The sequence below is a fragment of the Eucyclogobius newberryi genome, unplaced genomic scaffold, assembly GCF_026437365.1.
Source record: "Eucyclogobius newberryi isolate DKJ021-1_F unplaced genomic scaffold, fEucNew1.0.hap1 SCAF_15, whole genome shotgun sequence".
Taxonomy (NCBI): Eukaryota; Metazoa; Chordata; class Actinopteri; order Gobiiformes; family Gobiidae; genus Eucyclogobius; species Eucyclogobius newberryi.
The window spans coordinates 5,333,238-5,346,361 of NW_027315779.1; the positions used below are offsets into that span (position 1 = coordinate 5,333,238).

Below are 13,124 nucleotides of genomic sequence, written 5' to 3' on the forward strand. Positions count from 1 at the left end.
GTGACGACAAGTTTCTGGCAAACACGTTCTCTAAATGTGCAAAAGGAAAGAGCCGGAGATTACTGTTGAAAATGTCTGTAAATGTTCATTTAAAGGCAACACCGTGTCACTTTTCTGCTGCTGCTCCTCACCACGGAGATGTTGTCGACGCCTCGGGGTGTTTGGACATCGTGACACTAAAACATTTGTATTTATTTAATTGCACATGTTTGAATTGCAGCTCGTTTCCCTGACGATAGAGGGTGGTTTCGCGCCGAGGAGCAAACATTCCGGGTACAGTCTGCAGACGAAAAACGGATCGGAAAAGTTACACAGTGCCCCTTTAAAGTCGTTGTTTTTGTGAGTTTTGACTGGGTGGAAATAACGAAAAAGTCTACAAAAAAAGCTCTTGATAACCCTAATATTCAAATTGAGTTTTGTAAAATTTGTACGTATGGAGATTTTGTACATTTGTGATCGTATGCACGTTTTGGCATATGAGTGTATGTATCTAAGGATTAAAAAAATGCTTGTTACTTTTATTATGTTTTGCATGTAGAAGGCTGTTTTAGTTTTGTCTTTTTGTTTGTATGATTATTTTCGGGACCATGTATAAAACTGTACGACGTGGGCAGGATCTAGGACCTCATGCAACATTGATATTATATATGAATATAACGTGTTTTCCCTATGGAGAAAGTTTAAGTTATATATCGCCTGTACACTTTGGGCTGCCTTTTAGATCTAACTGTCCACTGTTTAAGATTACATGATTATGAACACAGATATTAATGAAGAATTATGCCGATGGATTAATAAAGATTCTTATTACATTTACAACAAAGCGGCGTCCTTGTTTTATTTGTGTATTGACAATGTACAAAAGTTTAGAGAAAAAATATAAAACACAACACAAAGTAATGATAAAACACAGTATATTAATAAACCACTAAAACGAAATAATAAATTAACCTCAGAAAATGTGTGACGTGATTCCATCCTTTGTCCGCCAGATGGCAGTGTAACAACTACAAAGACCTTTAAATTACTATTAAGAATTCCACAAATCAAATAAAATCATGTATTCAATCTCATGGCAGTGATTCAGCTCTTAAGATGTTTTGGTGGTTAGTTATGTCCATTAAATATGTTTTATTGTGTCATTTTACATTCTGTTTTCATTAAGTTCATTTAGTTTTCTTATCGTGACACAGTGAAATTCACAAACACAGAAGATGTAACGAAATAATGACAATTTTGTTCTCTTTTGCACTTTTTATCCCAATTTATACCCCTAATTTTGCATCGGAATATTCAACTATGTTATTTTTATTTAGTATTTAACTCAACCTGACATGATTTTTTTATATTTACAATCGTAATAAATGATTTCTTGGCAGCTTAGTTATTTCTTAAAATCTATTTGATTTTTTCTTCTTATCTTGACTCCTCTTGAAGTACTAACAACCAAACTGAAACATTATGAACTCGAAGATGAAAACACTGTGGTCTCTGTTGCGTTTTCAGACTCCTCCTCTTTGGCTGCTCTGCATCTGCTCTTGAATCCGCTCCAGCACTTCCTGCATCCTCCTCAGCTTCAGTCACAGAAATAAGACAAATTAAACATGGGTTAAATATTGTGATTGGAGAACGGGTCAGACAGTGAACAAACCTCTTCATCTTTCTCCGATATCAGTCGCTGGGTGTCGGGGTCGATGCCCAAAGGCAAAGGCAGCTCTGCCAGGCTTCCATCTCGATGCTTTTCACGTAAACTAAAGAGGAACAAAGCGCTTTCAAAATAAAACATGAACTCACTGAAGATAATCATGAGGACAACTGTTTATCCTGGTTAAAACCTGATATTTTAGAGCAAACATTTCAGCTCTCTTTTTTTTAGAGATTTATAGGAGTTCAAATAGTGTAACTTATTTTATGTTTGTGTTGTGGTTATTTAGGATTGTATGCACTTAAAACAAATAAACCAGTAACCTCTAAACATTGAGTTACTATGTTATGTTTGCAGTTATGTCAAGCTGTAACACTGGATATCAGCCATAGACCTAAAAGGCAATAGCTTGTACCCACAAACGTAAAAGTAACACAGGCTTTAGGGCGTAATATGGTGTAATATGGCTCAGTCAAACTTTTCTTGTAGAATTCCCATCTCGTGCACAGTCAGAAGGACGCCTCAATTTCTACCATTGCTGTGTCACAGATTATGTCCTTCTCAAACACGTTCAGTTTCCCCGCTCAACTCGTCTCGTGTGTGGAAGCAGCGTCAGGCTTGAAGAACCCAACACAAGTGCAAAATGTGTCGAGGATTCAAGACGCCGGGTCCTGGACTGACGCTGAATAAACTTCTACTTCCTCAGACGTCCGGAGTCTCCTGCCTCTCCTCAGGACTCAGTTACAATTTCATGTGTCAGAACATAGACTCAAGAGCTTTCCACACACTGTTGTCAACTCAGCTTCTGGAACATCCTCCTAATTTCCTATTTATTCCTATTTGAGTGATTAGAAAAAGGAAATATTCTAATACAATACAGTCTGAACGTCACTGTGGTTTACTCCCACCTGCAACTGCATCGTTACACCACCCTTACGCTACTTCATAGGCTCATTGTGTTACTTAAAATGTTATAATGAAAGCATAATGTGATCGATCTACACTTTTACTTTGAGTTCAATGTGTTGCGACGTTGCTCTGCTCGTACCTGCGCTGCCTCTCGTGCACCACCATGCGCGTCATGCTCTGGATGCACTGGGCCCTGTAGTTCTCGTAGTGGGACTCGCGGGTCACGTCCTTCAGGTCCTGCATGTGGGTCCGCACCAGCATGTTCCTCAGCAGCAGGAAGTCCGAGTGCACCGGGTTCTCCACTCAAACGCAAACGGACAAAGTGACAGTAGATAAAAAATGCTATGGGTTTGTAGCGATGGTAAACGTCGCACAATATGTCTTAGTGTTGCATGGTATTTTGCGTCGTGTCCGGTGAATACACTGGAAAAACACTTTGAAATGACATATCTGGGACATTTTTGGATTTGTTATCAGTGGCATTGACATCGGAATATAAAAAAAGAAGAAAAATGACTTGTTTTTGTCATTTTTTGTCATTTGTCGTTACCTTCGACCACTCCCCAGGGATACAGCCGCCCTCTGACCCGGCGACCGTTGTTCTCCACTTGGACGTTACTCCCAATGATCGCAAACGGGATGCTGTCCTAAAGAAAGAGAGAGAGGAGGAAACGCATAAACGTTACACTGTTAAAACATTAAGCCTGGGGAAAAAAAAGAAGAATACACAGAATAATATAACAAGTTCCTGAACCTTGAGAATTTGGTCTTGTCTTTTCAAATCTTCTTCTTCGTCTGAATCGTACTCGAGAAACTGGTAGATGCTGATGCCGAACTGCTTGATCTCCTCTCGGATCTGAAACACACAGATGGGAGTGCGTTGAATGATAATCATATATAATAATCTGTTTTGTTTCTTTCTTCAGTTTCTCTCACCTTGGTCTTCTTCTTGTGCCGCTCTGCTGCTGTGAGGCTGTCGGCTTTGGACAGAATCGGGACGATGTTGACCTTTTCGTGTAACGCCTTCATGCACTGGACGTCGACGGGACGAAGCCTGTCGAGGGAAAACAAAAGCAAAACATTTTATTATTCTTTATGTTCATCAAAAATCAGACTAAAGGGACCAGTTTTATCTCTGACATTTAGATATATGTATTTTCTCTCCAAATTAGACCCAAAATATTGTGTGAACGTCTTTCTGATGCACTCGTTTTAAAAAAGTGTACAGCTATCTTTAATCCAGGAAGTACTGTTTTATCGTATATTTCCCATTGAATTTGGATGGCATTTGGCAATTAAAACTATATGCCGTACAAATAAATCACATGATACTTTGCAAAAGACACATTTTTAAAGTTTTATGTTGGTGTCAAAGCTAGTTAGCCTATGTTACGTGTTGAAAATGTCTTAAAAGTTGTGAAATCAGAACAGGATGAGGCCTTTTGAGCTCTAACATTGGTATTCTTGGTTTGTTTGGTGACAAAGGTGAGGTACCCGTGTCCGTGCGGTGAGATGAAGTACAGGCAGCAGTGCACTCTGTTGTCCTGAATGTTCCTCCGGTTCAGACCGCTCTCGTCCCGGAAATACTGCTCAAACTGCTGGTCGATGTAGTCCCCGAGGTGCTTCCAACTGGAGGAGGAGGAAGAGGAGGAGGAGGAAGAGATGAGGAGGAAGAGGAAGATGAGAAGGAGGAGGAAGAGTAGGAGGAAGAGGAGGAAGAGGAGGAGGAAGAGAAGGAGGAAGAGATGAGGAGGAAGAGAAAGATGAGAAGGAGGAGGAAGAGTAGGAGGAAGAGGAGGAAGAGGAGGAGGAAGAGGAGGAGGAGGAAGATGAGGAGGAAGAGGAAGAGTAGGAGGAAGAGGAGGAAGAGGAGGAAGAGGAGGAGGAGGAAGATGAGGAGGAGGAAGAGTAGGAGGAAGAGGAGGAAGAGGGGAAGAGGAAGAGGAAGAGGAAGAGGAGGAAGAGCAGGAGGAGGAAGAGGAGAGGTAAGAGGAAGAGGAGGAAGAAGATGAGGAAGAGGATGAAGAGGAGGAAGAGGAAGAAGAGGAGGAAGAGGAAGAAGAGAAAGAAGAGGAAGAAGAGGAAGAAGAGGAGGAAGAGGAAGAAGAGGAGGAAGAGGAAGAAGAGGAGGAAGAGGAGGAAGAGGAGGAAGAGGAAGAGGAAGAGGAAGAGGAAGAAGAAGAAGAAGAAGAAGAAGAAGAAGAAGAAGAAGAAGAAGAAGAAGAAGAAGAAGAAGAAGAAGAAGAAATCCAATAGACACTTTGGTGAAATGTCAACAGAATGTTTAAATGTCAAATGGAGGTGGAATGAATTCGACTCTAACACATTTTCACATTTTCACATTTTCACATGTTTTGATTTTCCAGGGTAGAAATGTCAGTTACGTTGCTTTTCTATAACAAAAAGATGTAAAACTTAAAATGTTCTCGTCTCAAAATTGGATTTGAGCTTCACAAAACAATAATATTTGGGGTAAAGTATGTAATATAACTGTAGATACAATGAATGAATAAATATTTGTCAAGTAAAAGCTAAAAACTAGGATTTGACCACCAAGTGTCTATTATAAACTCGTTATAAATGTCTTTAAAACCGAGCTCTGCTTTTCATTTGCCCAAAACGCCATGAATGTTTTTATACTTTGTGATATTCTGAGCATAATCCCAGTTTCTCCACATTTGCCTCCTTTTATAAAGTTTAGAATGTTTTTAATATACAAACTTTAAAGGGTCCATATCAGACCTCGTTGTCCCTCGTTGTCCTCACCTCTCTGAGTTATTGACCGCGTCCGCGAACCCTGGAGTGTCTATGATGGTGAGTCTTAACTTGACGCCCTTTTCTTCGATAGTGACGGTGTGTTTGACGATGTCCACAGTCTGACTGATGCGCTCTGGACACACACACCACACAAACATGATCCAAATGTGCACATGTCAACGATAAATATACAATCGACTCACCCTCCGCATTAGGGACCTTTCTGTCTTTGTACAGGTCTGTGAGGAACAAGCTGTTGACCAGAGTGGATTTACCCAGCCCGGACTCCCCTGTCGACCACAAGACTTGTTTTGAGCAATACATGGCAGAGCAAACACATTGTACACAATATCTTAGATTTATGATTTACAATACATTATGAAATTATGATGAAACACAAACTGAAACATGAACTGGAAACAAAAATGAAAAACTCCCAGGTACATGAGCACATGCACTTACCAGCCACCATGACGGTGAAGGTGAAGCCCTTTTTAACTGTTTTCCGGTGAACCTGGTTTGGAAGAGTGGCAAAACCCACATACTCTTTGTCCTGATCCTGCAGAGAGAAAGGCCAGAGGTCAACACAAGCACCAAGGACGGGTCTTTAGGGCCAGAAAGGCCTTGCACACTCTGGGAATCTAACCGAGGACCTTTAGTGTGAGGAATGAGCTCATGTTATACATTATTATTACATTATTGGCTATGTTTACATTCTGTGCAAGCCAAAAGTTAGTATCTGGTTTATGGAGGTATGAGATGAAGGTGGGAGTCCCGCCCCCGAAACATGTCAGGTAAATGAGATAACGCTTCTATACATCTGTCTTATTAGAAGAAAAGTGAAGTTTAATTTAAAAAAGAAGACGGAATGAATTTTCCACATACAACAGTTAAAGTTATAATATAACTTATATATCACATGTTTGCTGATTTTCACATGGGCCTTTCCTCTAGTGCCATGTACATCCTCCAGTGCCATGTACATCCTCCAGTGCCATGTACATCCTCCTTCAGTGCCATGTACATCCTCCAGTGCCATGTACATCCTCCAGTGCCATGTACATCCTCCTTCAGTGCCATGTACATCCTCCAGTGCCATGTACATCCTCCAGTGCCATGTACATCCTCCAGTGCCATGTACATCCTCCTTCAGTGCCATGTACATCCTCCAGTGCCATGTACATCCTCCAGTGCCATGTACATCCTCCAGTGCCATGTACATCCTCCAGTGCCATGTACATCCTCCAGTGCCATGTACATCCTCCAGTGCCATGTACATCCTCCTTCAGTGCCATGTACATCCTCCAGTGCCATGTACATCCTCCAGTGCCATGTACATCCTCCTTCAGTGCCATGTACATCCTCCTTCAGTGCCATGTACATCCTCCTTCAGTGCCATGTACATCCTCCAGTGCCATGTACATCCTCCAGTGCCATGTACATCCTCCAGTGCCATGTACATCCTCCTTCAGTGCCATGTACATCCTCCTTCAGTGCCATGTACATCCTCCTTCAGTGCCATGTACATCCTCCAGTGCCATGTACATCCTCCAGTGCCATGTACATCCTCCTTCAGTGCCATGTACATCCTCCAGTGCCATGTACATCCTCCAGTGCCATGTACATCCTCCAGTGCCATGTACATCCTCCAGTGCCATGTACATCCTCCTTCAGTGCCATGTACATCCTCCTTCAGTGCCATGTACATCCTCCTTCAGTGCCATGTACATCCTCCAGTGCCATGTACATCCTCCAGTGCCATGTACATCCTCCTCCAGTGCCATGTACATCCTCCAGTGCCATGTACATCCTCCAGTGCCATGTACATCCTCCAGTGCCATGTACATCCTCCTCCAGTGCCATGTACATCCTCCAGTGCCATGTACATCCTCCAGTGCCATGTACATCCTCCAGTGCCATGTACATCCTCCAGTGCCATGTACATCCTCCTCCAGTGCCATGTACATCCTCCAGTGCCATGTACATCCTCCAGTGCCATGTACATCCTCCAGTGCCATGTACATCCTCCAGTGCCATGTACATCCTCCTCCAGTGCCATGTACATCCTCCAGTGCCATGTACATCCTCCAGTGCCATGTACATCCTCCAGTGCCATGTACACGGGTGCAAGAGGCTGTGCTTGGGACAGTGACAGTGGGACAATGGGTGTAGATTAATCCATGGCATTAATCTGGTGTGTTTGGCTTAACCGACAGTGTCCTGGTCCTGCCCAAGTTAAGAACAGCAGCAAAAGTCTCTGTACTTTGTTTGCTCTTGAGAAACTTTACTTTACCATCTCATGTTTTAGAATTATTAGTTTTTTTAAGAGCTGCTCAGTTGTAATGGTCATGAGTTGAGGACAGATTTGCTCAGAACGACTCTGACATTGATTTATGGAATTAAAAACAGCGCATAAGTTAACGTAACTCAACTTAATACATTAAAAAGAGTGTTTTCCATGCTCGGAGGGGAGAGGAAGTGTCAATGAAGCAAAATGCAACTCTGGATGTGTTTGCGCTAAAGGAACAATGTTATAACATGGTTAAAAGCTCAAATAAGTCAATCTAGCATAATATGTGTCCATTTAAAGATTTGGACAAACGAGACTGACGCTGGAGAGATTAACGTGAAAATAAAGTTGGAGAGGAGACGATGCAGAGAGTACAAACACCACGTAATCTACTCTGCTCAAAATGAAGCAACTGAAATAACGAACCTCTGGCGAGTCGTAGGGGTCAAACCGTCCCCAGGGGCTGCGCGGCCTCGAAGACGGACTGAGGGGCGAGTCCAAAGACCCGTGAGGGACCATCTGTCTTCTGAGTCTGGGACTAAACCCCGCGTCTGACCCAGATCTGCTCGGCCTGCGTGGGGCCGTCGGCGAGGCGGACGCGCTCAGCGGGACGGGCCGGACCAAACCGTGGGTCGCGGGCTGACCGGCGAGTCCCCCATCGTTCACCACAGAGGTCGGGTCGGCTGGAATCGTGCGCGCGTCGTCCGAGAAACTGGACGGAGGCAGGTCTCTCATGGCGAACGGACACTGGGCGTCGTCCCGGTGCGAAATGGACAGACTGGCCAACTGTGACGGGGCGAAACAGGAAGGATCAATGACGAGGAATTACCGTTTACAACGACCGCAACAAAGACGGCTAAAGCCAGTGTAATCTAACGCACTACAGTCTCGGTTAATCCTGCGACACAAAGGTCTCGGGGCCGGCGTCAAGTCGACTCAGGAGGAACGCAGAGAACAATAGCGATCAGAATGTGTCGAGCCTGAATAAAACGACAAGGATCAATTATGTCAAATCCTATTGTTTTAAAATATAACAGGGATCGTTTGTGTTACATCCGTGGAATGAAACAATTGCCCACGTTCAAGCCTGCATATAATAACTACCAGTACTGTGTTGTTGTTGTTGTTGTTGTTTTGTGAAGTGTTACATCACCGCCAGACTTTATTCTTTATTGAATTGTTTAATACTATGGCCCATTGTTTTTTTTTTTACTAAAGCAGTTCTCCAAGCTACTACAAAGGCCATTATGCTTTCATCGTGTTACTTGACTCTTTGTGACTTGTGATCTCATTACGCCCAGGCACCTGCACCCGTCTGTTAAGAGAGAGACACAGGGCCCGCCGCCGTGGAGCACTGGGAAGGAGGAGGAGGAAGGAGGAGGAAGGAGGAAGGAGGAGGAGGAAGGAGGAAGAAGAAGGTGGAGGAAGGAGGAGGAGGAAGAAGGAGGAAGAAGGAGGAAGAAGAAGAAGAAGAGGAGCGAGAGGAAGTGGAGAAGACGAAACAACAAAGAAGAAGAGGAAGGAGATGGGGAGGAGGAAGAAGGAGGAAGAAGAAGAGGAGCAAGAGGAAGTGGAGAAGACGAAACACCAAAAGAAGAAGAGGAAGAAGATGGGAACGAGGGGGAAGAAGGAGGAAGAAGAAGAGGAGCGAGAGGAAGTGGAGAAGACGAAACACCAAAGAAGAAGAGGAAGAAGATGGGGAGGAGGAAGAAGAAGAAGAAGAGGAGCGAGAGGAAGTGGAGAAGACGAAACACCAAAGAAGAAGAGGAAGAAGATGGGGAGGAGGAAGAAGAAGAAGAAGAGGAGCGAGAGGAAGTGGAGAAGACGAAACACCAAAGAAGAAGAGGAAGAAGATGGGGAGGAGGAAGAAGAAGAAGAAGAGGAGCGAGAGGAAGTGGAGAAGACGAAACACCAAAGAAGAAGAGGAAGGAGATAGGGAGGAGGAAGAAGAAGAGGATCTCATGTGCTTGGAAGTGAAGAATAAAGTCTGGCGGTGATGTAACGCGCCATAAAACACCATAGAAGAAGAAGAAGAGAGAATCAGCCACTAAAAACAGACCGTTCAGGTATTTACACATAAAAAGGCTTAAAAAAACAACAACTGAATGATTCAACTTAAAACAGCGCTATTTATCTTTGCTGGCGGAGAGTCCGTCACCACAGAGAGTCCACGGGAGACGTTATTGTTCTGTCTGGAATGTCCCACAGTGTGGCATTAAACCCCCCTCTCCTCTGTGGAGAGACGAGTGTGGACGTCCCAGGACAAGCAGCAACGCCTCCACGGAAAACTGCAGGTGGCGGACCCTTCACCAGAGATGTCACAAAAGCATCATGTATCGGGTTGTATCGGGTCTGATCGTCTCCGTGTGTTGATCCAATCTCAATTAGTCTGGTGGTTCCTCCATCTGTCAGCTTTATTTACCCACAAGGCTTTGCAGCAGGCTTAACCCAGACGTCTAATGCTCTAGTGGGGGTGGGAGCTTCACAATCTATTACAAATACCACGTTGCTTGTATAAAAGTGTTCAAATAAAAGTTCAGATGAGTCCTACCTCCTTTTCTGAAAGAGTTGCAGCTTGTTATGAGGAGAAATGTGCACATGCGTGAAACAGTAATAAACACTGGTCATCGGGGGAAAAGAAGTGAAATGACAAATACAATGTGTTTAAATGAGCCTGTTATGATACTAGACAGGTTCCACGTTTGCCTTTATTTTAACCTATTATAAAATAGTCTGCAAGTCTATTCAACAAGTGACAGAGTTTAAGCAGCAGGTCTAACGTCGAGCCTTACCCCTTTTGTTGTTTCTGAAGCGCACCGGAGACGACATGCGCTCCATAATGTTTCTCAGTAAAAGATCAAGCCCCAGCACGAAACATGAGCAACATTTACCACATAAATAATCATTAAAAGCAGAAAAAGACGCGGGGCGATGGTGCGCGGAGGGAGGGCGCTCTCTGATGGGACACTCATGGAAAGGTTAGTGGGACGAGCGCTTCTCTCCGCGCGTGGTCAACGCTGAGCGCGCGGACGCACCACGAGGGGGCGCTATTGACCCATGGCCTATGTTAGATTATGCTAAAGGTAGCCTTCTGAACAGAATTAAAATAAGATGCAAAAATATTGGGTTAATATTATTACGTGCAGAGTTAGCACTGAATGGATAAGTTCATCTAAGGAGGTGTCTGAACTCACGACACTGATGTACTGTACTGTACTGCACTGTACTGTAGTACTGTACTGTACTGTACTGTACTGTACAGTACAGTACACTACAGTACTGTACAGAAAGGCCTGAGCAGGCTCTTCTCCTGAGAAGGCAGTGAAGCGGTCACTCCTGCGGACCTTTTATGACTCTGTGTTAAGTTTATTTGGCTAATTTACATTGTACATTACATTGTATATTTCATGACTTAGTGTTGCAGAGTCCAAAAGTAGCAGGCTGAAGCAACAGCTTACTTTGCTACAATTGTATTGCTTTTGTTTTTGTTTTTCCTCAATAGCTTGAGCTTTGCGTTGGTATGACTCTTTCAGTGCAGTGTGACCAGAAAAGGCACGATCAGTGATTTATGTAGGTGTGTATTGTGTATGAGCCTTAACCACATGGACCTACAATAGAACAAATGATTTGTATTAAATATCATTTACCGTGTTTTTTAAACTAAACTACAAGAGTGTGGCGTTAAGTGATTTTTAAACACTAAATATAGGTTTTAGATAATAAAGTCAGTGTTTCAGTTTTGTTTTAGGGAGTGTTTACAGAGCCGCGGCCGAAACTGCCATGTTATTTTGTGCAGCGGCTCCTGAAACTGCTGCGCTATTTGACCGCGCCGTTTTAAGGTTAGGGTTAAGGTTAGGGTCAAGGTTAAGGTTAAGGTCAGGGTCAAGGTTAAGGTTAAGGTCAGGGTCAAGGTTAAGGTTATGGTCAGGGTTAGGGTTAAGGTTAAGGTCAGTGTCAGGGTCAGGGTTAGGGTTAAGGTCAGGGTTAGGGTCAGGGTTAAGGTCAGGGTTAGGGTTAAGGTTAAGGTTAAGGTTAAGGTTAAGGTTAAGGTTAGGGTTAGGGATAAGGTTAAGGTTAAGGTCAGGGTTAGGGTTAAGGTCAGGGTTAAGGTTAGGGTTAAGGCTAGGGTTAGGGATAAGGTTAAGGTTAGGGTTAAGGTAAAGGTTAAGGTTAGGGTTAAGGTTAGGGTTAGGGTTAAGGTCAGGGTTAAGGTTAGGGTTAAGGCTAGGGTTAGGGATAAGGTTAAGGTTAGGGTTAAGGTTAAGGTTAGGGTTAAGGTCAGGGTTAAGGTTAAGGTTAAGGTTAGGGTTAGGGATAAGGTTAAGGTTAAGGTCAGGGTTAGGGTCAGGGTTAAGGTTAGGGTTAAGGTCAGGGTTAAGGTTAGGGTTAGGGTTAGGGTTAAGGTTAAGGTTAGGGTTAAGGTTAGGGTTAGGGTTAGGGTTAGGGTTAGGGTTAAGGTTAGGGTTAAGGTTAAGGTTAGGGTTAAGGTTAAGGTTAGGGTTAAGGTTAAGGTTAAGGTCAGGGTTAGGGTCAGGGTCAGGGTTAAGGTCAGGGTTAGGGTTAAGGTTAAGGTTAAGGTTAAGGTTAGGGTTAGGGATAAGGTTAAGGTTAAGGTCAGGGTTAGGGTTAAGGTCAGGGTTAAGGTTAGGGTTAAGGCTAGGGTTAGGGATAAGGTTAAGGTTAGGGTTAAGGTTAAGGTTAGGGTTAAGGTTAGGGTTAGGGTTAAGGTCAGGGTTAAGGTTAGGGTTAAGGCTAGGGTTAAGGTCAGGGTTAAGGTTAAGGTTAAGGTTAGGGTTAGGGATAAGGTTAAGGTTAAGGTCAGGGTTAGGGTCAGGGTTAAGGTTAGGGTTAAGGTCAGGGTTAGGGTTAAGGTTAGGGTTAGGGTTAGGGTTAAGGTTAAGGTTAAGGTTAAGGTTAAGGTTAAGGTTAGGGTTAAGGTTAAGGTTAGGGTTAGGGTTAAGGTTAAGGTTAGGGTTAAGGTTAGCCATAGGGTTAGGGTTAGGGGGTTAGGGTTAAGGTTAAGGTTAAGGTTAAGGTTAAGGTTAAGGTTAAGGTTAAGGTTAAGGTTAGGGTTAAGGTTAAGGTTAAGGTTAGGGTTAGGGATAAGGTTAAGGTTAAGGTCAGGGTTAGGGTTAGGGTCAGGGTTAAGGTTAGGGTTAAGGCTAGGGTTAGGGATAAGGTTAAGGTTAGGGTTAAGGTTAGGGTTAAGGTCAGGGTTAAGGTTAAGGTTAAGGTTAGGGTTAGGGATAAGGTTAAGGTTAAGGTCAGGGTTAGGGTCAGGGTTAAGGTTAGGGTTAAGGTCAGGGTTAGGGTTAGGGTTAGGGTTAGGGTTAGGGTTAAGGTTAAGGTTAAGGTTAAGGTTAAGGTTAAGGTTAGGGTTAAGGTTAAGGTTAGGGTTAAGGTTAGGGTTAAGGTTAGCCATAGGGTTAGGGTTAGGGGGTTAGGGTTAGGGTTAAGGTTAAGGTTAAGGTTAAGGTTAAGGTTAGGGTTAAGGTTAAGGTTAAGGTTAGGGTTAAGGTTAAG

At 43.5% G+C, this 13,124-nt stretch overlaps 1 protein-coding gene across 2 annotated transcripts; it reads right to left on the reverse strand.

Moving 5' to 3' along the window:
- Positions 1 to 1,413: 1,413 nt before the first annotated feature.
- Positions 1,414 to 10,473, reverse strand: LOC140360553 (septin-4-like). Of its 2 annotated transcripts, XM_072445803.1 has the most exons (13): positions 10,394 to 10,473; positions 10,153 to 10,175; positions 8,028 to 8,387; positions 5,774 to 5,870; positions 5,515 to 5,601; positions 5,321 to 5,444; positions 4,049 to 4,183; positions 3,491 to 3,608; positions 3,309 to 3,410; positions 3,105 to 3,201; positions 2,694 to 2,856; positions 1,652 to 1,751; positions 1,414 to 1,574 (listed from the first exon to the last, which is right to left on the reverse strand). In XM_072445803.1, exons 1-13 carry the CDS (start codon positions 10,437 to 10,439, stop codon positions 1,503 to 1,505), a joined length of 1,524 nt encoding a protein of 507 aa, XP_072301904.1. In that variant the 5' UTR covers positions 10,440 to 10,473; the 3' UTR covers positions 1,414 to 1,502. The 2 variants fall into 2 exon arrangements, with proteins under 2 accessions (XP_072301904.1, XP_072301905.1); XM_072445804.1 differs by lacking the exons at positions 8,028 to 8,387; positions 10,153 to 10,175 and having other exon boundaries at positions 10,394 to 10,453.
- Positions 10,474 to 13,124: the final 2,651 nt, after the last annotated feature.

What these genes read in the sequence shown, in the direction of transcription:
- LOC140360553 (XM_072445803.1), bottom strand. Translation starts at nt 10,439, where the DNA reads ATGGAGCGCATGTCGTCTCCGGTGCGCTTCAGAAACAACAAAAGGG. An exon ending in AAAGGTCCCTAATGCGGAGG is followed by an intron (nt 5,445 to 5,514) that starts GTGAGTCGATTG and finishes GTGTGTGTCCAG; the next exon opens with AGCGCATCAGTCAGACTGTG. An exon ending in GTGCACGAGAGGCAGCGCAG is followed by an intron (nt 1,752 to 2,693) that starts GTACGAGCAGAG and finishes GTTCCTCTTTAG; the next exon opens with TTTACGTGAAAAGCATCGAG.